The following is a 25,726-nucleotide window of genomic DNA, read 5'->3' as shown; positions in this document are numbered from 1 at the left end:
TGAGACGACGAAGTGTGGGACAATTCAAAGTTTGAATTCGAAGAGACAAGGAAAATCTGAAAAACGGAGAATGGTCTGTCTGTTTATTGTGGATAGCCACAAGTTTAACCATGACATTCCGCTTTGTAAAGATAGAGCTCCGACAATGTAGCGGTGTATTGGCCGCGATAGGCCTCTAAACTCAATTGTTGGCAGTATAGGTACCACCTCGAATATCTGGCGGGCCGGATACCGGGGATGTCCGGCCAGCTAACGCGGGCCGGTTTCGGCCCGTGGGCCGTAGTTTGGAGACCCCTGCTTTACACGATGAGACTGCACAGAGGACGTTACAACGTGACCATAGAATTAACACGTGCGTCTTGATCTTGGGCTCCGAAACAACCTGGGAAAATTATTGTCTCGATGCAGTGTTCATTCTCGCGACCTGGTTAATACACTGAACAACGTAAATGAGAGACAGACGACACTGAAACGCCCGCTAAACCTGCTGGACAGAACCACAAAATCTGCAGGAAGACTTCCCACCGACACACCAAGAAATTTATGAAGCTATCTACATCTACATGGATACTCTGCAAATCACATTCAAGTGCCTGGCAGAGGGTTCATCGAACCACCTTCACAATTATCTTTTATTCCATTCTCGTATAGCGCGCGAAAAGAATGAACACCTGTATCTTTCCGTACGCGCTCTGATTTCCCTTATTTTATCTTGGTAATCGTTCCTCCCTATGTAGGTTGGTGTCAACAAAATATTTTCGCCTTCGGAGGAGAAAGTTGGTGATTGGAATTTCTTGAGAAGATTCTGTCGCAACGAAAAACGCCTGCCTTTTAATGATTTCCAGCCCAAATCCTGTGTCATTTCTGTGACACTCTCTCCCATATTTCGCCATAATACAAAACGTGCTGCCTTTCTTTGAACTTTTTCGATGTACTCCGTCAGTCCTATCTGATAAGGATCCCACACCGCGCAGCAGGATTGTGGAAAGGGCCAAATACAGTGGGGGGCAGTATCACCTTAAAATTGTAATTTATTGTAATTTAATAACATATTTACAACCGAAGCGGCACATAGCCGAACTTTTACAACTACGAGTTTCCAAACTGCAATTCTTTCACGGCTGAAGGTCTCCAAACAAGAAATCTTAAAGCAGCAAGATAAATCTCAAGTGGTGAAAACATGCAGATAAAATTGCAAATAAAATAATTAACATGCATATATACACAGCGAGGCCTAGATCCTGAAGGCAAGGGTGAATAGACAAACATAAACAAGATGCAATACAAACGACTAAATGTCTAAAATAAAATTATCCAAGATTTTAAAATAAATTACCATAACCTCTCAAAGGTGTAGGCCACAATGTTGTTTTTTTTTTAAAAAAAAAGAAAAACACAAAGATTTAAGTGGCTGAAGGCCACAACTGATTTTCCAAAATTAAAAACTACATGAAGTCCAGTAAAAACAAGAATATTTTAAATCACTGGCTATGGTAGATTATAAACAGACAATTAAGCACCGGGAGAAGGACAACAAGTAAACGGCACTCAGAAGCCTCCAGGGAGGCTGCTCTGCCCACGTTCACTTAGGTGAGACAGGTGGTGAGCCCAACTACACACTTGATCCGTCGGAACACAACCAGGGAACAGCCACGGACCGACCGACAAAACGACTTGATTGCCACCAATCGGCACATGAGAACTCAAACACCAAAAGTTACGAACGTGATTATCCACAATGAAATACGTATTAGCTATCAAAACTACACACCATGTTGGTGAGCGACAACACGTGAGGAAAGGATGCTGCCTGTAATTACGTTAGTAGCCAGGGCAGGTAACCGGAACACTAACGGCCACAAACCAGAAAATTCCTCTGGTACACTTGAATTTGGAATACGGCAATATAGTTAACTTCACCCAAAAGGAACACTGCCTGAATCTACGTCAGTGGCCAGGGCAGGTAACCAAAACACTAACGGCCACAAGGCAGAAAAATCCGCTGGTGCACTTGAATTGTAGTCAACCAATTTAGTTAATTGCACCGCATGGCGGCTAAATTTCAGCAATAGAAACACTCGGTGTTGCTCACAGGAAAACCTCCTCAACAGCGAACCACCGAAACGAACCACACAACCAGCGTGGAGATGGTTTCTCTGGTTCGCAGCAACCGACCAACTCCGCAGAATACCGACAACATCTAAAATCGTCGTCAGTGGAAATAACGCCAACTACACACACAACTGACAACACTTGCACGAAAACCTGAACGATACCCAACAGTAACTAAACAGGCACAAAGACAAATCTGGAGTCGATGCACACACACACACACACACACACACACACAGGCGACTCATGAACGATCGGCGAGCCAAAACGCGTCTGCGGTAGGGCGACCGACTGACGATCCACCAAGACCGTGGACCGGCTAAAGTGCTGTGTGGCGGCGATGGTCGGGCGAGCTATGTCGACACAGACCCCACAGCTCCAACCCGACTGCACTAGTGCCACATTGGAACTCCCCGACTGGCAGGTCCAGACTGCGCTCCAGACGCGTTCCAACTGACTAGCAGCCCCAACTCACTTTTTTTTTCTTTATTGTGATTTTAAAACCTGTAGAACAGGCAGGCTGGCAGCAGCACAATACGCCGCTCTTCAGCCAAAGATAGTACAATGATATAAACAGAGAAGATACATGACTTGGAAAAACGGCGGGAAAAAACAGTAGACACATGAACAGAACAAAAAACATGAAGCCGTTCACACTCGATGACAATCCACACTACAAACTGTTGACACGAAGCACAAGCACTGAAGATGTCGATGGCACTGGTGAACGATGGAGTGTGACGGTGAACACTGAACACTAAGCACGACGGCACACACGAGACACTGATGGCGTGTGCGAGTCCAGGGACCTGCCAAGAGAGGGATAAGGGTGTGGTGGGGGAGAGGGGAGAACAAGGATGCCAATGGCTGAGGACTTGGGGGGAGGAGGAGAGGGACAGGGGAGGGGAAGCCTGGGGAAGGAGTGGGGAGAAATGGAGGAGGGAGGGAAGAGGGAGAGAAGGGAGGGAGGGTACCCAAAGGAGCAAACACAGGAGGAGGGTGGGAGGATCAAAGTTGGTAGGAGGGGTAGATGGAGGGGAGGAGGGCATCATCAGGGAGAGGGAGCTGGCGGAAGCCACCTTGGGAGAGGGTAAGGAGGGTGGGGAGATGGAGACCGGGTGGGACGTGGGAATACAGGCGCGGAAGCGGGCGGGGGTGGGAGAGGATCGGGGAGACTAGCGGGTGAGGAGGATCGAGTTTGCGGGAGGTGTACAGGATCTGTATCCTTTCAAGGAAAAGGAGGAGGTGGGGGAAGGGGATGAGATCATACAGGATCCGCGTGGGGGAGGGGAGATGGATGCTATAGGCGAGGCGGAGAGCATGGCGTTCAAGGATTTGGAGGGATTTATAAAAGGTAGGGTGGGCGGAGATCCAAGCCGGATGTGGCGGATGAGGGATTTATAGGTGTGGAGGATGGTGGAGGGGTCCAGACCCCACGTACGGCCGGAGAGGAGCTTGAGGAGACTGAGTCGGGAGCGTGCCTTGGCTTGGATTGTCCGGAGATGGGGAGTCCAGGAGAGGCGACGGTCGAGGGTGACGCCAAGGTACTTAAGGGTGGGAGTGAGGGCGATAGGATGGCCATAGATGGTGAGATAGAAATCGAGGAGGCGGAAGGAAGGGGTGGTTTTGCCTACAATGATCGCATGGGTTTTGGAGGGATTGACCTTGAGCAACCACTGGCTGCACCAAGCGGTGAACCGGTCAAGATGGGATTGGAGAAGCTCCAACTCACAACCCGAACTCCCTTATGACAGACAACGACCAGGAAGTAATAGCAGTCGAGCAAAGACGCTACGAGAGGGGATACATCGATATACGCTGCTAACGCCGCGCAAGTTCAGGCAAAGCAGCAACTCAGTGACAGTAGTAATTTAAATTAACGTAGTGACGTGGAAGTACTTCGAAAACAGGGTGTAAAATACGTAATGGTGGGAACATAAGTGACGCACGGCTCAGGTACTTTATACTTTTAAAGTATTGTAGTTAAATAAATGGATTAGTTAAATATTACAAATCGTTCTCGGACGTTTACACATGTTATCCCTTCTCAACTGTACCCCACCCCTAGGGGCGGTTAGGATATAATACCCGATAAGTATTTTTGTACACATAATGAGTCATGATATGCAAGATTTGATTGAAATTGGTACATGCGTTTCTGACTTAAGCTACTATGTCACCATCTGTTCATCTTGGTCCTTACGTCCACAGAGACCTTCCCTGATGTGCGCACCAATTGCGCCTACACCTAGCAGCAAGGGAGGATCTCACCCCCCCCCCACCCCCATTAGCTCTCAGGGAAATTTAAAAAAATGTAAAGTAGTCAGGTGTTTCGGTTTAGAAGTCGGTATTAGGCAGGTTTTTAACGGGATTGTAACTGGAATTTTTTATGCCTACTCACAAGTCGTCATTCGTCTTCCAGTACTGTTGGCTTCAAGTTTGTCCCGTATACTGTGAATGTTTTCAGATGAATGGTATAGAAGCCGAGCAAACAAATATTACTTTCGACGTGAAAATGTCTATACGCTTGTTGCAGTTCGAGTCGCTGGAATTTTCTTATGTCACAGAAAACCATCACATTTGAATCCCTAATAACTACTCGTATGAGAAACAAGCATTAACAATGGCTGAATCAATAGCGGACAGATCGCGTGTGTACCTGTTTGTCGCGGAGTATTTGTTGTGCCTGTCACGTCGTCGTATCAGTGTAGGTGCATGATCGTGATTATAGCGAATTAGCTTTGTTTAAAGCTGTAAACCGGAGTAGCGTGGAAACTCGTATACCTAGAGCTTGCGGATCCTTAATAGGACACAAAGGAAGACAATGAAAATATGAGCCGGAAATACGTGAAAATCGGTACTAAAATGAAAATTACAAAATAATGAAAGATGTCGTCTCAGATGAATCGTAAATATGATCGAAACTGTAGAAAACGCCAGTGAAGGGAAAGCTAGCGTCGAAAGCAGTCTAAAAATCTTAAGAAGCACAGTGCCGAGCGAATGCGAGAACTACGGGAACGTTCAAAAAGAAACGAAGAGAAAGGCGCAAAGCGGTTACGTAGCTGATCTATTGGGCACACAGTGGCCAGCGGCAGTCCAAACGTCTACGATCATCTGCAGGCGTCGTTGGAAGGCAATACAGAAAACAGTGATGACATAGACGCAGAAGGCAATCAGACAGCACCAGACAAGTATCCATAGCGACCACCAAACATCGTCGTGTAGTCAACCGATATTACAACGTTAATGTTGTGATTTATCTATTTTGTAACCATGATACCACTCTGTGTAACCATTTTATTAAGGAGATTGATGATTAAATTAGATATTAACACGTAGTTTTTACGAAAATTCAATTGCTCGTACGGGAACTGCACTCAGGTGTATATACAGGAGTCCAGAAAAATGTAGACACTCTTTGTATTAATGGAACAAACTGACATAGTGTTACAACTTTTGCACGGGGATGGGGGTTATTTTCTATGATCAAAGTGACCCCCCTTAGCAGCTAAACAACATCGATGCGTTGAATTGTTGACTGAACTACGTCTGCCAGTGCTGCAGGTGAGATAGCCACAGAGGACGCCTCGATGATTTCTCGTAGCTCCTTCAGTGTATCTTGCTTCTGTTGATAAAAATCATTTTGAAAGGTACTCAACAGCTCCTCTTCGGCCTATCCTACACCCAAATACATTTTCACCCAAGCAAGCTCTGACATATCTGTGAAGTGGAGCGGCATCTTGTAGATAAAATCTTCCATTTCCAAATACCTCTCGGATGGCAGAAAAAACCAATGTTTGCAGCATGTGAAGATACATCTCACCAGTTATAGTTCCTTCAAAAAGGAATGGGACAATCAAACCGCACGATGGCAGACCACACTACACATTAACACCTAGTATATTAAGTGTTTGCCCATGTGAATGTGAGGATTTTCAGGAGCCCAGTGCAGGCGGTTGTGGCTGGTTACAGGACCGTTCGGTTTGAATTGCGCCTCGTCAGGCAAGATAATCGTTCCTGTAAACCCTTCGTCATCGAGGAGCAGATCTCCAAACAACACGGAGTACTCCCTCCTTCGATCCTGATCGTCCTCCTCTAGAGCATACAGTGATCTTGGAATGTACACTTTCCCCTTTTCAGCCATCAGAATTCGTCGTACACATCATCGGCTTACCCCACTTCCACGTACACCCTACTTCACAGATTCTGAGGTGATCTAGTAAAATGTTGCAACACAGTACCGCTGGAAGCTGGCCTTGTTGATGTTTTTGGTCGGCCGGATTTTTCCTTACGTGTGTACTGAACAGTACTGTCGGCTTCGACTTTATCGTGAACACGATAAATTGGTGTACGTGTTGGTGACTGAGTTCGGTATAATTACACTACGCCATTACCATTGTACCTCCATCATAATATCGTACTACCAGTACCGCTTGAATATGGGCTGGCGTTGCTCAAACTCCAATCTTACTTCATTCGTTGCTGCCATGTCATCTGCTGGAAAACGCACGCCAAAATCTGTTGAGAAAGCAATGGACTACTGTGGTATACACCAGTTCTAACAAACACCGAACAACGCGCTCCAGTACGCGGCCGCCAAATACATCGCTGGCCACACTTCTCTGGGCGGCCCGCTGCTTCCTTCGCTGGCCATCTTCACACGCACGCTCCCTTACGTGGCCGAGAAATACATCGCTGGCCGCACTTCTCCGGGCGGCTCGCGACTACCATCGCTGGCCGCCTTCGCGCGCGCGCGTTTATCAGCACACAGCAATTGGCTACGCCAGGAAACATTGCGATTGGTTTTCCCTGGAAAACAGCGACCCCAGCCGACGGCTCCATTAACTAGCAAGCCTTATATAAACCCGGCCGCCGCCGCAAACGACAGTTCTCATCGGGAAGTGCAGTACGCCGTGTTCCAGCTGCTTGTGGATGACTCGCCGCCCACTCGATGTTACCTGGCTGCTCGGCGGAAATCTTGCGACTTCACTCGGAGAGACTGAACTTCACTGGACTTGGGAATAATTACGGGACGTGCACCCCACCATGCACATTTGGACATTGGTATAACCAAATTTTAATTATGCATTACTTCTGAGTGTGAGCCTGGGTAGACGCTTGGCTAACATAATTGTTAAAAAGTGATTTGTGATTTAATAAACCAGACTGAAGAGGTTATTGTGTTATTCCTGGTTATAACAACTACCTATAATCAATTATTCAAAATGACAGTCACAATCGCATTATTTATTTTGTCGCCAACCTATAGGAAATGATCAAGGGGGTTAATATCAGGTGACCTCGCAGGCCATGGAATAGGATCCCCTCTTCCTATCCAGCGACCAGGAAATACTGTGCCGTTACTACTCCTTCGTATTGCACTGTAAGTCTTTGAATAACACTGAGTAATGAAAAGGTCTGTCGTTGTAGCACGTTCTGTCATGGGACAATGGAAATACGATACAACGGAGCAACCTTAAGGACAAGTAAAGTAAACAAAACCTCCTTCATGACTTCCTGGTAATCAGGCCCGTCCTTCATGTTTCCTTGCAGGAAGTAAAGAACGTACATGTAAGTAGATAGCACAGTACGTGTAAACTTGTACACATGTTAGTTATAAGTAAGCTGGAAAACAGTAACGCTAGACCAAACGATAGACAAATTTACTTCCATATCTCCTTAAGCTGGCTTCTTCCGCCCAAGGTTCCCTACATCAAATTCAGTAGAATATTTTCTACGTACTATTACATTTTTACCTGCCATTAAAAACCCTACTTTAGACGTAGTTCCTGCAAGCAGTATTGATTCGAGAAGTGGAACGACATCGAGAAGTGGGATAACACAAACGTTTAAAAGTAAAAATAATATGACCCTGATAAATGAGGACAAAAATAGTCAAGTAAAGCGGAAAACGCAATTATTTATGAATCACAGCCTAGCAATTATGTCGTGGGGACACATTTTCGCGAATGTTCGTAGAACATGACGTAGAATTTCTCTTAAAATTATTAAGGTAGCGAGTCAAGTGTACTTCTATGACATACAACGAAGAGCCAAAGGAACTGGTACATCTGCCTAATTTCGTGTAGGGCCCCCGCGAGCTCGCATAAGTGCCGCAGTACGACGTGACATGGACTCGATTAATCTCTGAAGTAGTGCTGGAGGAAACGGACACCATGAATCCTGCAGGGCACTCCATAAACCCGTAAGAGTGCGAGGGGCAAGAGATCTCTACTGAACAGGACGTTGCAAGGCATCCCAGATATGCTCAATAATGTTCATGTCTGGGGGCTCGATACAATTTGAAAGGAGACTCGTCCGATCAGGCAACATGTTTCCAGTCATCAACAGTCCAATGTCGGTGTTGACGGGCCCAGGCGAGGTGTACAGTTTTGTGTCGCGCGGTCATCAAGGGTACGTGAGTGGACCTTCGGCTCTGGAAGCCCATATCGATGATGTTTCGTTGAATGGTTCGCACGTTCACACTTGCTGATGGGCCAGTGTTGAAATCTGCAGCATCTGCGGAAGGGTTGCACTTCTGTCACGATGAACGATTCTCTTCACTCGTCGTTGGTCCTGTTCTTGCAGGATCTTTTCCCGGCAGCAGCGATGTCCGGAGATTTGATGTTTCACGGGATTCCTGATATTCACGATACAACTGTGAAATGGTCGTAGGGGAAAATCTCCATTTGTTCGCTACCTATAAAGATGTTGTGCCCCATCGCTCGTACGCCGACTATAACACCACGATGAAACTCACTGCCTCTGTAGCAGCAGTAACCGATCTAACAACTGTGCCAAGCACTTGTTGTACAGGCGTTGCCGACAGCAGCTCTGTATTCTACCTGTTTACATATCTCTCTATTTGCATACGCATGCCTGTACGATTGGCGCTTCAGTGTATAAAGACTGTACCGGGCATAGGGAAGAGTACCGCTGAGTTTCTGTTGTTCAAATGGTTCAAATGGCTCTGAGCACTAAGGGACTTAACATCTGAGGTCATCAGTCCCCTAGAACTTAGAACTACTTAAACCTAACTAACCTAAGGACATCACACACATCCATGCCCGAGGCAGGATTCGAACCTGCGACCGTAGCGGTCGCGCGGTTCCAGACTGTAGCACCTAGAACCGCTCGGCCAAAACGGCCCGCTGTTTCTGTTGTTGCGAGTCATACTTGAAATGAAAGGTAGTTTCGAAAGCAAATTCGGAGATGCCAAATATCAATTTGGTGGTCCAAATATTCTGTGTCTGACAAACTCGAAAAAATAAGCTGGCATGTTTAAGGTTCTTATCCGACACACAACCTACTACAAACATCACAAACACTCACTAAACGAAATACCGCGCGTAAGCTAGGAGACTATACCACATTATTGGTTCAAAGCCTCATGGCCAGAAACTCTACGCCATGATTGATGATATACAGGGTGTTACAAAAAGGTACGGCCAAACGTTCAGGAAACATTCCTCACACACAAATAAAGAAAATATGTTATGTATACATGTGTCCGGAAACGCTTAATTTCCATGTTAGAGTTCATTTTAGTTTCGTCAGTATGTACTGTACTTCCTGAATTCACCGCCAGTTGGCCCAATTGAAGGAAGGTAATGTTGACTTCGGTGCTTGTGTTGACATGCAACTCATTGATCTACAGTACTAGCATTAAGCACATCAGTACGCAGCATCAACAGATTAGTGTTCATCACGAACGTGGTTTTGCAGTCAGTGCAATGTTTACAAATGCGGAGTTGGCAGATGCCCATTTGATGTATGAATTAGCACGGGGCAATAGCCGTAGCGCGGCACGTTTGTATCGAGACAGAGTTTCAGAACGAAGGTGTCCCGACAGGAAGACGTTCGAAGCAATTGATCGGCGTCTTAGGGAGCACGGAACATTCCAGCCTATGACTCTCGACTGGGGAAGATCTAGAACGACGAGGACACCAGAAATGGACGAGGCAATTCTTCGTGCAGTTGACGATAACCCTAATGTCAGCGTCAGAGAAACTGCTGCTGTACAAGGTAACGTTGGCCACGTCACTGTATGGAGAGTGCTACGGGAGAACCAGTTGTTTCCGTACCATGTAAAGCGTGTGCAGGCACTATCAGCAGTTGATTGGTCTCCATGGGTACACTTTTGCGAATGGTTCATCCGGCAATGTGTCAACCCTCAGTTCAGTGCAAATTTTATCTTTACGGATGAAGCTTCATTCCAACGTGATCAAATTGTAAATTTTCACAATCAACATGTGTGGTCTGACGAGAATCCGCACGCAGTTGTGCAATCACGTCATCAACGCAGATTTTCTGTGAACGTTTGTGCAGGCATTGTTGCTGATGTCTTGATTGGGCCCCATGTTCTTCCACCTACGCTCAATGGAGCACGTTATCATGATTTCATACCGGATACTCTTTCTGTGCTGCTAGAACATGTGCCTTTACAAGTACGACACAACATGTGGTTCATGCACGATGGAGCTCCTGCACATGTCAGTCGAAGTGTTCGTAAGCTTCTCAACAACAGATTCGGTGACCGATGGATTGGTAGAGGCGGACCAATTCCATGGCCTCCACGCTCTCCTGACCTCAACCCTCTTGACTTTCATTTATGGGGGCATTTGAAAGCTCTTGTCTACGCAACCCCGGTACCAAATGTAGAGACTCTTCGTGCTCGTATTGTAGACGGCTGTGATACAACACGCCATTCTCCAGGGCTGCATCAGCGCATCAGGGATTCCATGCGACGGAGGGTGGATGCATGTATCCTCGCTAACGGAGGAAGTTTTGAACATTTCCTGTAACAAAGTGTTTGAAGTCACGCTGGTACGTTCTGTTGCTGTGTGTTTCCATTCCATGGCTAATGTGATTTGAAGAGAAGTAATAAAATGAGCTCTAACATGGAAAGTAAGCGTTTCCGGACACATGTCCACATAACATATTTTCTTTCTTTGTGTGTGAGGAATGTTTCCTGAAAGTCTGACAGTACCTTTTTGTAACACCCTGTATATATCTTCACCAGGAATCCGAAGAGCCCCCTTCAGTAGAGATATACTGCGGTGGCGTATATTAATGCTGAAACGCGTCCTATCATAAGGTAAACGTAAAACTCTGAAGTTGGATTAACATCTAAGTGGGGTGAGAATGACAGGTACGATCACATGAGTGAAATGTTATGGAAGTAAACTATCGCATATACCAATATGCAACTTTCATAATAAGAAAGTATCTGGAAAATATTGCAGGAACTTTAGGTCAATACTTAATTATTACGCTACCATTTTCTCCAAATTGTCCCATAATTTACGTAAAACACCTTATGAAAGAATCATATCAAATCAGACTAAATTAATCTCCACTGGATAATGAAATGTGCATTCGTGAGTTTAACTGCAAGCGTTGGTAAATGAGAAGCCACTGTGAAAGCAGGGTGGGCTCCACGGAGAACGAGAGCGCTGTAGGGACTCAAATCTGCCATGAAGGTATAATGTTAGGCTGGGCTGTTTTCCGTGGAACGAGAGTTAGGCAGAAATCCACACTTGCGTCGAGCGTCTGAAGTCAGAACGTGCTGGACAACAGTCTGTCTTTCACGAGCTGTGTGGCCGTGGGATGCATGCCGCTTAATTCTTAATGGCAGAGTCCTGGAAGAGCTGCATTTGTAGAGAGAAATAGCACGCAGTCAAATTTCGCCGAAAAACGAAGGTTGGTAGGATAACATCTTTGAAAGTGGAGAGGGGAACAAAAAGATTCGTGGGATACCGACACCTTGGGCACGTGCCTCCACACCGAATGTTTAAGGAAATGTAGAACCAGCTATCACTGACCAATGTAAATAATTTAACAGTGGGGCGTAACGACTCCGCATGTGCTTACAAACGTCTTTTCTTATTGGCTAGTACAAGTTAATACAAGTGTACTTAATACTCTGCAAGCCACCTAAAGGTGTGTGGCGTAGGGTATTTGTGGTATCACTAACTGATGCCCCCTTCTCTGTTCCACTCGCGACTGGTGTGTGAGAGGAATGATTGTTGGCAAGGCTGTGTATTAACTTTGATTACTCGAATTTTCTCGTCGTGGTAGTTTGACTAAATGTATGTGGAAGGAAGTAATATGTAGTCTGAATCTTATCGGAAAGTACTCTCGCGAAATTACAATAATAAACCTCTCCAAGGTGCACAACGCCTTTCTTATAACGTCTGCCGCTGGAGTTTGTTGAGAAGCTCGGTAACGTTCTTGCTCCGACGAAAAGCGCCACTCTTCGTTGGATCTTCTGTATCTGTTTTATCAGTTCTTCCTCGGAAGGATCCCAGATAGATGAACCATACTCAAGAATCGGTTGAAAAAGCGCCTTGTGTGCCTCTTCATTCGTGAATGAGCTGTATGTCCTTAAGGCTCTTCCCATGAATCTCAGTCTGGCATCTGCTTTCCCTATTATTAGCTTTATGTGGTCATTCTACTTAAGGGCACTCTGAATAACTGTTCCTAGATATCTTGCGGCAGATGCTGTTTCCAGCAATTTGTCATCAATAGTGTAGTAATGCAGTAGTAGATTTCCTTTCCTATGTATGCGCTGTATGTTGCATTCATTTACGTTCAGTGTCAACTGCCAGAGCCTCCACCATTCATCAGTCCAGCACAGGTCGATCTGGAAATCGATCTTCTCTTGTAGAGTTGCTATTTTCTTATAGACAACCGAGTCATCTCGGAAGTCTCAAAAAGCTTCCGGCGCTTTCTACTAGATTTTGTTATGTAACAATTTAGATGTAAACATTAACGGTCCTATCAAATTTGCTTCAGGTATTCCGGAAATAAACTTTACATTTGTCCATTTTATTTAGTTAAGGCTGACTTGTTCAGTTCTATCTGCAAGGAACTCTTGAATCCAGTCGCAAATCTGGTCCGATAGTCGGTAGTTATTTTTCACTAATCGACAATGTGGGACGGTGTCAAATGCGTTCCATATGTCACGGCCTTGCTGCGCTGGTACTGCGAACGGCTGAAAGGAAGGGGAAACTACAGCCGTAATCTTTCCCGAGGGCATGCAGCTTTACTGTATAGATAAATGATGATGGCGTCCTCGTGGGTAAAATATTCCGGAGGTAAAACAGTCCCTCATTCGGATCTCCGGGCGGAGACTACTCAAGAGGACGTCGCTATCAGGAGAAAGAAAACTGGCGTCCTACGGATCGGACCGTGGAATGTCAGATCCTTTAATCGGGCAGGTAGGTTAGAAAATTTAAAAAGGGAAATGGATAGGTTAAAGTTAGATAGAGTGGGAATTAGTGAAGTTCGGTGGCAGGAGGAACAAGACTTTTGGTCAGGTGAATACAGGGTTATAGATACAAAATCAAATAGGGGTAATGCAGGAGTAGGTTTAATAATGAATACAAAAATAGGAGTACGGGTAAGCTACTACAAACAACATAGGGAACACATTATTGTGGTCAAGATAGACACGAAGCCCACGCTTACGACAGTAGTACAAGTCTATATGCAAACTAGCTCTGCAGATGACGAAGAAATTGAAGAAATGCATGATGAGATAAAAGAAAGTGAAGGGAGACGAAAATTTAATAGTCATGGGTGACTGGAATTCGACAGTGGGAAAAGGAAGAGAAGGAAACGTAGTAGGTGAATATGGATTGGGGGTAAGAAATGAAAGAGGAAGCCACCTGGTAGAATTTTGCACAGAGCACAACTTAATCATAGCTAACCCTTGGTTCGAGAATCATAAAAGAAGGGTGTATACATGGAAGAAGCCTGGAGATACTGACAGGTTTCAGATAGATTATATAATGGTAAGACATGGATTTAGGAACCAGGTTTTAAACTGCAAGACATTTCCAAGGAGAAGATGTGGACTCTGACCACAATCAATTGGTTATGAACTGTAGATTAAAACTGAAGAAACTGCAAATGTTTCATCGTCCTCAGCACTGAATATTTTTATGCTGAAGCATAGAGTTTGCATACCTAAGCAAAAATATCTTCCTACGTTTCTTAACATTACTTGTAAATCACGTATAGTTGCCTTCCTCTACGGTAACTATTCGATAAGTTCAGTGCTGTGTCCATTTCAGTGTTAAGTTTATTGTTAATATTAATGTTACTATTCCTCACAGCTTTCATCCTTCTTTGGTTTAACCTCAGTCCGTAGGGATATGAGTTAATTAAAGTATACATTCTAGCGAACAAGTCCAGCAATCACTTGCACTGAAGGCAGCAATGTCATCTTCAAATCTGATCGATCATATCTCTTCACTCTGAATTTTCATCACGTTCCTCCACCCTCGTCTTATTTCCGTCATAGCTTTTCCGATTAACGGATTGCACAGTAGAGATCAAAGGCTGCATCCTTGTCTGATACAGCTTCTGATCCTACCCTTTCGTTCTTGGCCTTATATTCGTATTTTTCTCTTTATTTCTTGTACATGCTGTATATTACACGTCTTTTGCTATAGCTTATATTTAGTTCCGTAAGAATTGCGAACATTTTGCGCTATTTTACATTGTCGAACACGTTTTTGTAGGTCGACAAATCCTATGAACCTTCCTGGCAGATTAAAACTGTGTGGCCGGCCGGTGTGGCCGTGCGGTTCTAGGCGCCACAGTCTGGAGCCGAGCGACCGCTACGGTCGCAGGTTCGAATCCTGCCTCGGGCATGGATGTGTGTGATGTTCTTAGGTTAGTTAGGTTTAATTAGTTCCAAGTTCTAGGCGACTGATGACCTCAGAAGTTAAGTCGCATAGTGCTCAGAGCCATTTGAACCATTTGAAAACTGTGTGCCGGACCGAGACTCGAACTCGGGACCTTTGCCTTCCGCGAGCAAGTGCTCTACCAACTGAGGTACCCAAGCACGACTCACGACGCGTCCTCACAGCTTTAGTTCTGCCAGTATCTCATCTCCTACCTTCCAAGCTTGACAGAAGCTCTACTGCGAACCTGCAGAACTAGCACACCTGGATGAAAGGATATTACGGAGACATGGCTTAGCCACAGCCTGGGGGTCGTTTCCAGAATGAGATTTTCACTATGCAGCGGAATGTGCGCCGATATGAAACGTCCTGGCAGATTAAAACTGTGTGCCGGACTGAGATTCGAACTCGGGACCTTTGCCTTTCGCGGACAAGTGCTCTACTGTGAGGATGGGTCCTGAATCGTGCTTGGGTAGTTCAGTTGGCAGAACACTTGCCCACGAAAAGCAAAGGTACCGAGTTCGAGTCTCGGTTCGGCACACGGTTTTAATCTGCCAGGAAGTTTCACATCGGCGCACACTCCGCTTCAGAGTGAAAATCTCATTCTGAATCGTATGAAGTTTTCTTGATTTTTCTTGCCTCCTATATCAACTGCGATGTCAGAATTGCTTCTCTGATGCCTTGAGCTTTGCTAAAGCGATGTTAATCGTCACATCGTCAAACAGATATTCAATTTTCTTTTCCTGTTGTCTGTATGTCATTCTTGTCAGCAACTTGGATGTGTGAGCTGTTCATTGTGGGATAGTTATTGCAAATATCTGCCTTTGCTGTCTTCAGGATTATTTAGATATGATTTTTGTGATGGTGTAATGGTATGCCTCCAGTCTCGTAGACTCTACAGTCAAATATCAATAGTCGTCTGATTCCCCGTTCCGCCAACGACGTTAGAAACTCCGAAGGAGTATTATCTGTGCCTCCTGTCTCATTCGATCGCAAGTTTTCCAAAGCTCCACTATTAAACATTGATTATATTATTGTATCGCCTATGTAGTTCACGTCGACTGCCACTTCTTCTTCTGTCACACCGTCAGATAGTTCTTCCCTCTCCTACAAGCAATCAACACATTGTTTTCGCCTACCTGCTTTCTCATCAGCATTTAACAGTGAAATTCTGCTTACAATCTTAATGTTGTCACCTTACCTTTAATTTTGTAATAGCTGGTAACAACCTACCCATAAATAATGACGAAAGACGTAATGAAAGACTTGCAATTCAACCCAGTCGCAACGGTATTTTGTGCGAGGTCATTCGGGAAAGCCTTGTCACACAGTCATTTGGAATTCCCACGTAGATGTAGATACAGATGTAGAAGCAGGCGGAGCAGGAATCTGTGTTGCTTGAAGTGTCTTAAAAACACTAATTAGTGTCAATGCTTATTCTTACTGTCCGTAGTGTTTGGTATTAGGTACATCGTGAGTATGATGAGGAATATACGTGGTAAAATCTGGATGACTCACATGCCTCTCAGGGTCTGTGTTAACGTGGTTGCACATTTAGGCTACATATTATACGTTTTTGTTACGAAGAAATGAAATAAAATTGAAGTTCGGTAAGATATGAATGTAGCAGCTAGCAATAACAAATATGTGTTGCAGAAGAAAATGTTAACATTAAGGTCACATTAGGATTCGGGACGTCGAACGAAGGTAACATTTGCCGGAAACGATTGGTCGGATCTGCGTTATTATAAGAGGCAGTCAGTGACAAATACTGGATACAGTTCTTTAAGTTAAATTTTACCCCTAATAACGCTTTACGTCGTTTTAATAAAATAATCGTATTATTCTGGATAATGCAGGAGTAGGTTTAATAATGAATAAAAAAATAGGAGTGCGGGTAAGCTACTACCAACAGCATAGTGAACGGATTATTGTGGCCAAGATAGACACGAAGCCCATGCCTACTACAGTAGCACAAGTTTATATGCCAACTAGCTCTGCAGATGATGAATAAATAGATGAAATGTATGACGAGATAAAAAAAATTATTCAGGTAGTGAAGGGAGACGAAAATGTAATAGTTTTGGGTGACTGGAATTCGAGAGTAGGAAAAGGGAGAGAAGGAAATATAGTGGGTGAATATGGATTGGGGGAGAGAAATGAAAGAGGAAGCCGTCTGGTAGAATTTTGCACAGAGCATAACTTAATCATAGCTAACACTTGGGTCAAGAATCATAAAAGAAGGTTGTACACATGGAAGAATCCTGGAGATACTAGAAGATATCAGATAGATTATATAATGGTAAGACAGAGACTTAGGAGCCAGGTTTTAAATTGTAAGACATTTCCAGGGGCAGATGTGGACTCTGATCACAATCTATTGGTTATGAACTGTAGATTAAGAACTGAAGAATCTGCAAAAAGGTGGGAATTTAAGAAGATGGGACCTGGATAAACTGACTAAACCAGAGGTTGTACAGAGTTTCAGGGAGAGCATAATGGAACAATTGACAGGAATGGGGGAAAGAAATACAGTAGAAGATGAATGGGTAGCTCTGAGGGATGAAGTAGTGAAGGCAGCAGAGGATCAAGTAGGTAAAAAGACGAGGGCTAGTAGAAATCCTTAGGTGACAGAAGAAATATTGAATTTAATTGATGAAAGGAGAAAATATAAAAATGCAGTAAATGAAGCAGGTAAAAAGGAATGCAAACGTCTCAAAAATGAGATCGACAGGAATTGCAAAATGGCTAAGCAGGGATGGCTAGAGGACAAATGTAAGGATGTAGAGGCATATCTCACTAGGGGTAAGATAGATGCTGCTTACAGGAAAAATTAAAGAGACCTTTGGAGACAAGAGGACCACTTGTACGAATATCAAGAGCTGAGATGGAATCCCAGTTCTAAGCAAAGATGGGAAAGCAGAAAGGTGGAAGGAGTATATAGAGGGTCTATACAAGGGCGATGTACTTGAGGACAATATTATGGAAATGGAAGAGTATGTAGATGAAGATGAAATGGGAGATACGATACTGCGTGAAGAGTTTGACAGAGCACTGAAAGACCTGAGTCGAAACAAGGCCCCCGGAGTAGACAACATTCCATTTGAACTACTGACGGCCGTGGGAGATCCAGTCCTGACAAAACTCTACCATCTGGTGAGCAAGATGTATGAGACAGGTAAAATACCCTCAGACTTCAAGAAGAATACAATAATTCCAATCCCAAAGAAAGCAGGTGTTGACAGATGTGAAAATTACCGAACTATCAGTTTAATAAGTCACAGCTGCAAAATACTAACGCGAATTGTTTACAGACGAATGGAAAAACTGGTAGAAGCCGAGCTCGGCGAAGATCAGTTTGGATTCCGCAGAAATGTTGGAACACGTGAGGCAATACTGACCCTACGACTTGTCTTAGAAACTAGATTAAGGAAAGGCAAACCTACATTTGTAGACTTAGAGAAAGCTTTTGACAATGTTAACTGGAATACTCTCTTTCAAATTCTAAAGTTGGCAGGAGTAAAATACAGGGAGCGAAAGGCTGTTTACAGTTTGTACAGAAACCAGATGGCAGTTATAAGAGTCGAGGGGCATGAAAGGGAAACAGCGGTTTGGAAGGGAGTGAGACAGGGTTGTAGCCTGTCCCTGATGTTACTCAATCTGTATATTGAGCAAGCAGTAAAGGAAACGAAAGAAAAATTCGGAGTAGGTATTAAAGTCCATGGAGAAGAAATAAAAACTTTGAGGTTCGCCAATGACATTGTAATTCTGTCAGAGGCAGCAAAGGACTTGGAAGAGCAGTTGAACGGAATGGACAGTGTCTTGAAAGGAGGATATAAGATGAACATCAACAAAAGCAAAACGAGGATAATGGAATGTAGTCGAATTAAATCGGGTGATGCTGAGGGATTTAGATTAGGAAATGAGACACTTAAAGTAGTAAAGGAGTTTTGCTATTTGGGGAGCAAAATAACTTATGATGGTTGAAGTAGAGAGGATATAAAATGTAGACTGGCAATGGCAAGGAAAGCGTTTCTGAAGAACAGAAGTTTGTTAACATCGAGTATAGATTTAAGTGTCAGGAAGTCGTTTCTGAAAGTATTTGTATGGAGTGTAGCGATGTATGGAAGTGAAACATGGACGACAAATAGTTTGGACAAGAAGAGTATAGAAGCTTTCGAAATGTGGTGCTACAGAAGAATGCTGAAGATAAGGTGGGTAGATCACGTAACTAATGAGGAGGTATTGAATAGAATTGGGGAGAAGAGGAGTTTGTGGCACAACTTGACAAGAAGAAGGGACCGGTTGGTAGGACATGTTCTGAGGCATCAAGGGATCACAAATTTAGCATTGGAGGGCAGCGTGGAGGGTAAAAATCGTAGAGGGAGACCAAGAGATGAATACACTAGCAGATTCAGAAGGATGTAGGTTGCAGTAAGTACTGGGAGATGAAGAAGCTTGCACAGGATAGAGTAGCATGGAGAGCTACATCAAACCAGTCTCAGGACTGAAGACAACAACAACAACAACAACAACAACATCATTCTGGAAACATAATCGTATAGCTAGACACATCTCTGACAGACGAGAAGATGCCAGCAATTATAAACATACAGACCAAGAGTGGTTTATCGAACAGAAGCACCGTTCGCCATAAAAGTTCTGTGACTAAATTTATTCCTGGCGTACAAGCCACGCCGGCACACATGGGCTGCTTGAACTAACAACTGCAAACAACAGATGTGCATTCGTCCAGTCAGTTCTGAGGAGACAATGGTAAGTAGTGGGTGTGCGGCAGTAGTGTCACAGTTGTTGTGTCCCAAATCGCGATGGAGCAACATCTCTGAAATCGTTTGTCCCGCACTACTTGACACCTGAACAAAAAAAGTGTGCCGTGGACTCTTGCCAAGACTTAATTTAAATGCAAAACGTGGACAGTTCTTTTCTGGAAGAGAATTATCACCGGTGACTAGTCTTGGTATCATCAGTAATAATCTACCACAATATGAAATATGTGCGGAAACTCACACGAACGGCCCAGCCTTTGATGTCATGATCGACATTCAAACCAACGTGATGCTAGACTTGTACAGTAATCTGAGAAGGAGTTTCACATGGTTGTATAGACGTTCTGTAGGTTGTATTCACATGATCAGAGACTATGTAGAAGCCTGAAGCATTAAAACCACCATTTTAACTTATTTCTGGTCTTTATTAATTCAGCCTAGAAACTTAGACTGAAGAGGTGCAGTGGGTTCCCTGGTTACCCTGTTCATGTTACTCTTTATCGAACGATACTTCAGTCATACAGAAATTACTCTTTGCTACACACAGTATGCAGTTTGTCACAAGTTTCTACATAATAAGACTCAATGGAAATGCCATTATGGTAAACACATAATTTACATTTTCGTTATGGTCGAAAAGCTGTGGCATCATCAAAGGATAGTACAATTTGAAGTTAAAATACTACGATAGCAATATACACGTATACACTTATTTTATTTTCAATAAACGTTTTTCTATCAGTACGATCGGAAGTAAATTAATGCATACTCTATAATTTTGCAACAATGTTGTGAACTTAAAGTAGGTGAAAACAGAAAGATTTACTTTGTATATAGCTTAACGTTGTTCCACATTGTATGTTATTGCGTAAGACTGCTGCCACCTGTTAGTACACTGTAGTGTTGCGCAGTTCTTTTGACAACTTTCCGGCAGTGCCGAGTGGGTTATCACCATGCACACATCTGACAGCAGTGAATGTGGTCTGTCTGATGTATTTGACACCTCTGTTCCTTGCTGATGCAACTACGGCTTTTATTTCAGTATACTTAGTGTTACACGGGAGTGTCTTTTCTGTGAAGTATACGTTACTATAGTCTAAGACGACGGAGTCTCCTTAAACGTTTTTAGCGCTTATATTTAAGTAATATTTTTATTTTCACAGTTTACGTCCATGTTTTCAACGGCCAGATGGCACTGTGCCACAAGTAGGGGCTTTTGTAATTCACGTATCCGATGATATGTAAAACTGAGTTAACGTTTACTCTAAATTGCGTATGACAATCACAAAACCTGTAACATATTTAAAACACTTAAAGATCTGAAGATGGCAGTATAACTTTGCAGCAGCTAGTAATGAGGAAATGTACCAACTGCAATAAAACAATTATTTTGCTTTTATACAGAGATCGCTCTCCTTCTGAAATGCCAGGTAATTACAGACCTCTTTATCTAAAATACAGCCAGATATTAACGTTTTATTTGAACGGATATAATGAGAATTATGTGCTATTACATTCCAGATTCTGAAATCAAGAGTATGGACTCTATTGGTTTGATACCTACGAAAACATAGTGAAGTATCAATAGCTAACTTCAACGGACTTTGAAATAAGATGAGAATGTTACGAAAGATGAAAATTACTGTGGTCCCTGTGGACATTCATTTCTCGATTATCGAAAACTGAAAAAAAAACAAAATATTTGGTTGTTAAACGACTAAGTATATTTTTTACGGTAACTAGAAGATAAGGTACAGTTTTCAGATTAAATTCTACCTCATTCATAACAACAAATCTATATGGAAACAATTTGTTACTAAAACCAAATTTTCATTTGTACTTTTCTGGTGAACATTCAGTGAAACAGTATCTCAAGGTGTGTTTTTTCTTAATCACTATATGTACACTCAACTGTTTGGATATATGATGTACTTACTTTTGAAGCAACAGTGGAATGAAACATGGTACAGCGGCAATCAGTGTAAAATGCACCCAGTTCTTGACAAACCAAGCTACCAAAGCCATGGCAATTACACCAAGGCAGTAAGAAAAGAAGCCCAAAAAGTTGACAGATGAACGGTGTTTGATACTGGCCAATTCCACTCCTGGAAATAAAATAATTGTTTGAAATTTTACCCGTGATGTATTTGTATATTTGCTACGTCCCATGTCTAGTTCTTCCATTCATCATGCAAAAAACATTATTACACGAAACGCAGATGACATATGAAGTAAAATAAAATTCCTGGAAGTAATGTTACCTTATTGTAGAATTTTTTCTCATAACCTCACTCTCAGATTAACATTAAACTATTTTTGATGGCTGCATTTTCTCTTGCGTCATAAACACAAACAGACTACAGATCAGAAAAGAAGACAATTATGAAGCTATTATAAGCTTGCGTTGTTTTTATAAGTTTGTATTTAAAATGTGTTTTTCAGCTTAATGTTGTGATAGAGCAAGTGTTTCTTTTTTTCAGTTTTCTTCAGCTGGTCGCCACGAATTCTTCTTGCGTCCAACTTCTTCATCTGAGTGCCACTTACACGCCAAGTCAGCTATTTTTGGTTATATTTCAGTTTCTGTTTTGCAGTATAAACTTCACACTCTACAGCTTCCTACAGTACAATGAAAGTTATTCGACGTTGTAAAGCATGTCCTATCATCCTGTCCCTTTTTCTAGTCAGTGTTGCTAGAGGTCTGCAAACAGCCAGTTTTTTACGCTAATAATCGCTGGAGTCCACCGCACTCGGGCATGGCTTGTACGAGTGCGAACACTCGAAGCGGGCAGGCGGTCGGCGAAAGACCTGAGTGCTGCTGTTACTCTTTCGACGACCCTAAATAAATGTCTACAGATATCACAAAAACTAAGATATTACTTCCGAATTACAATATTATTCTAGCTCACCAGAAACTGAAATTTCATCACAAATCTGACTTGCGTATTTAACGTCTCATCTCTGTCAGATACAGAATTTTCAGCAATCGAAAGAGCAGCTGCAGAAATGTACACTACTGGCCATTACAACTGCTACACCAACAAGAAATGCAGATGATAAACGGGTATTCATTGGACAAATATATTATACTACAATTGACACGTGATTACATTTTCACGCAATTTGGGTGTATAGATCCTGACAAATCAGTACCCAGAACAACCACCTCTGGCCGTAATGACGGCCTTGATACACCTGGCCATTGAGTCAGACAGAGATTGAATAGCGTGTACAGGTACAGCTGCCGATGCAGCTTCAACACGATACCACAGTTCATCAAGAGTGGTGACTGGCGTATTGTGACGAGTCAGTTGCTCGGCACCATTGACCAGGCGTTTTCAATTTGTGAGAGATCTGGTGAATGTGCTGGCCAGGGCAGCAGTCGAACATTTTCTGTATCCAGAAAGGCCCGTACAGGACCTGCAACATGCGGTCGTGCATTATCCTGCTGAAATGTAGGGTTTCGCAGGGATCTAATGAAAAGCAGTGCCACGGGTCGTAACACATCTGAGATGTAACGTCCACTGTTCAAAGTGCCGTCAATGCGAACAAGAGGCGACCGAGACGTGTAACCAGTGGCACCCCATACCATCACGCTGGGTGATACGCCAGTATAGAGATGACGAATACACACTTCCAATGGGCGTTCACCGCGATATCGCCAAACACAGATGCGACCATCATGATGCTGTAAACAGAACCTGGATTCATCCGAAAAAATGACGTTTTGCCATTCGTGCACCTAGGTTGGTCGTTGAGTACACCATCGCAGGCGCTCCTGTCTGTGATGCAGCGTCAAGGGTAACCGCAGCCACGGTCTCCGAGCCGATAGTCCATGCTGCTGCAAACGTCGTCTAACTGTTCGTGCAGATGGTTGTTGTCTTGCAAACGTCCCCATCTGTTGACTCAGGGATCGAGACGTGGCTGCACGATCCGTTACAGCCTTGCGGATAAGATGCCTGTCATCTCGACTGCTAGTGATACGAGGCCGTTGGGATCCAGCACGGCGTTCCGTATTACCCTCCTGAACCCACCGATTCCATATTCTGCTAACAGTTATTGGATCAAAGTCGGAAACGTGATGGTACACATTTCTCCTCCTTACACGAGGCATCACAACAACATTTCACCAGGTAGCGCCGGTCAACTGGTGTTTGTGTATGAGATATCGGTAGGAAACTTTCCTCATGTCAGCACGTTGTAGGTGTCGCCACCGACGCCAACCTTGTGTGAATGCTCTGAACAGCTAATCTTTTGCATATCACAGCATCTTTTTCCTGTCGGTTAAATTTCGCGTCTGTAGCACGTCATCTTCGTGGTGTAGCAATTTTAATGGCCAGTAGTGTAACTGTTCTGTGGAACGTCCGAATTTCGGCTTTCTCCTCGATGAGACAGAGACAGTACTCCTGCGGTGCCCGTAGTATCTACACTGATAAACGATAATACGACAGCTGTATGTACTGCCAAAATACACTGAAACTGACGATTTGCAGTTAAGTACCATTTTCATTTGCTGGACAAGCAGAGTGTATTAAATAAGAAAACTAGCTCTACAGAAACTGTACTTTTCTCTGTATCTTCGGGCCCTGTATTACAATGAATTTTCAGTTTGTGCACACATAAAAAAATAACTTAACTGTTGAATATGTCTCGTCTCGCCTTCCAGCATTCCTACTGCATCTTGGAATGGTTCTAAAAAGGCGCGAGTTCTTTTACAATGTTGTTGTCGTTACCATTAAGTTCTTCTTAGACGCCTATCTCCAGAAGCATTTCCACACTTTAATTCTGCTGTCTAACTACAGACTGCAGCATATCAAACAAGCTGTATCACCTTCCCTCTGTTTCTTGCTTGAAGCTTGTCTGTACCCAATTTATGTCACCAGTTTTCTTAATGATACGGACAGTCCTCTTTGGCAGCATAAGTCGTGAAATAAATCATTGCAACCACATATATTGAACAATCGTCATCGAAAATGTGGTTCAGGAGTGTGTTCAAAACACGTGTAGTCCATGCATAATGCTGAAAGGCTTCAGTGCCTTGCATATATCACCGCCTCGGTCAGTGAAAAGTGAAGTCTTATTAAAATGCTGGTGATTTACTCGTAACAGTTTGGATAATGTTTCGTCAACGTAGACCTCACTAAATTTCCTGGAGTTTTCTCTTCTCGGAAAAGAGAGTTGTAACCAATATCATATTTTTCAGTGCCTAATCTTGATAAACAAACTGTGTAGCAGTAAATATGTTACACATTTTCCTATATGTATCGGTCATATATCCGTTGTACATCCATATACGAGGGCTATCCAGAAAGTAAGTTCCGATCGTCCGCGAAATGGGCACTACTGTAAAAATCAAAACTGTGTTTTGTGCAACAGCTAGACACAACTCCCAGCTAAGTATCTAAATAATCACCGCTCCGAATTCGACATTTGTCGTGGCGTTGTACCAATTTTCAATACCCTTGTCATAGAAGGCAGCCACCAGTGCTTTCCGTTAATTCTCTACGCAGATCTACAGCTCGTTGTGTGTGCCACAATGTTGTCTTCATAGTCAGCGGTTCGTGCAAGCAAAGATGAAACTCAGGGGGTCAATTGCGGTCTGCATTGTGGGTGATCAAACACTTCCCACTGAAAATGCTGCAGGAGGATCTTCATTCAAAAATGGTTCAAATGGCTCTGAGCACTATGGGACTCAACATCTTAGGTCATAAGTCCCCTAGAACTTAGAACTACTTAAACCTAACTAACCTAAGGACATCACACACACCCATGCCCGAGGCAGGATTCGAACCTGCGACCGTAGCAGTCCCGCGGTTCCGGACTGCAGCGCCAGAACCGCACGGCCACCGCGGCCGGCAGGATCTTCATTGCCCATGCAGAGTGCAGCTGACAAGGGAACCTCCCCATCGCACCCCCCTCAGATTTAGTTATAAGTTGTCACAGTGGATAGGCCTTGAAACACTGAACACAGATCACTTGAGAAAATAGGAAGAAGTTGTATGGAACTATGAAAAAAATAAGCAAAATGTACAAACTGAATAGTCCATCCGCAAGATAGGCAACATCAAGGATAACGTAAGCGCAGGATCGCCGTGGTCCCGCGGTTAGCGTGGGCATCTGCGGAGCAAAAGGTTC

The 25,726-nt window shown here is 43.6% G+C and overlaps 1 protein-coding gene across 1 annotated transcript in view; it reads right to left on the bottom strand.

Annotated features, from left to right (window-relative positions):
- LOC126251823 (solute carrier family 22 member 7-like) overlaps window positions 1-25,726 on the bottom strand; it is a 134,470-nt gene that overhangs the window by 39,580 nt on the left and 69,164 nt on the right. The window contains exon 5 of the mRNA XM_049952485.1: window positions 21,531-21,699. Within this exon, the coding sequence (XP_049808442.1) occupies window positions 21,531-21,699 (169 nt within the window). The remainder of the gene's footprint in view (window positions 1-21,530; window positions 21,700-25,726) is intronic.

This window comes from Schistocerca nitens, chromosome 4, assembly GCF_023898315.1.
Source record: "Schistocerca nitens isolate TAMUIC-IGC-003100 chromosome 4, iqSchNite1.1, whole genome shotgun sequence".
In the NCBI taxonomy this organism is placed as follows: Eukaryota; Metazoa; Arthropoda; class Insecta; order Orthoptera; family Acrididae; genus Schistocerca; species Schistocerca nitens.
The sequence above is the reverse complement of the archived record's forward strand: the minus strand, read 5'-3'. Positions and strand labels throughout refer to the sequence as shown.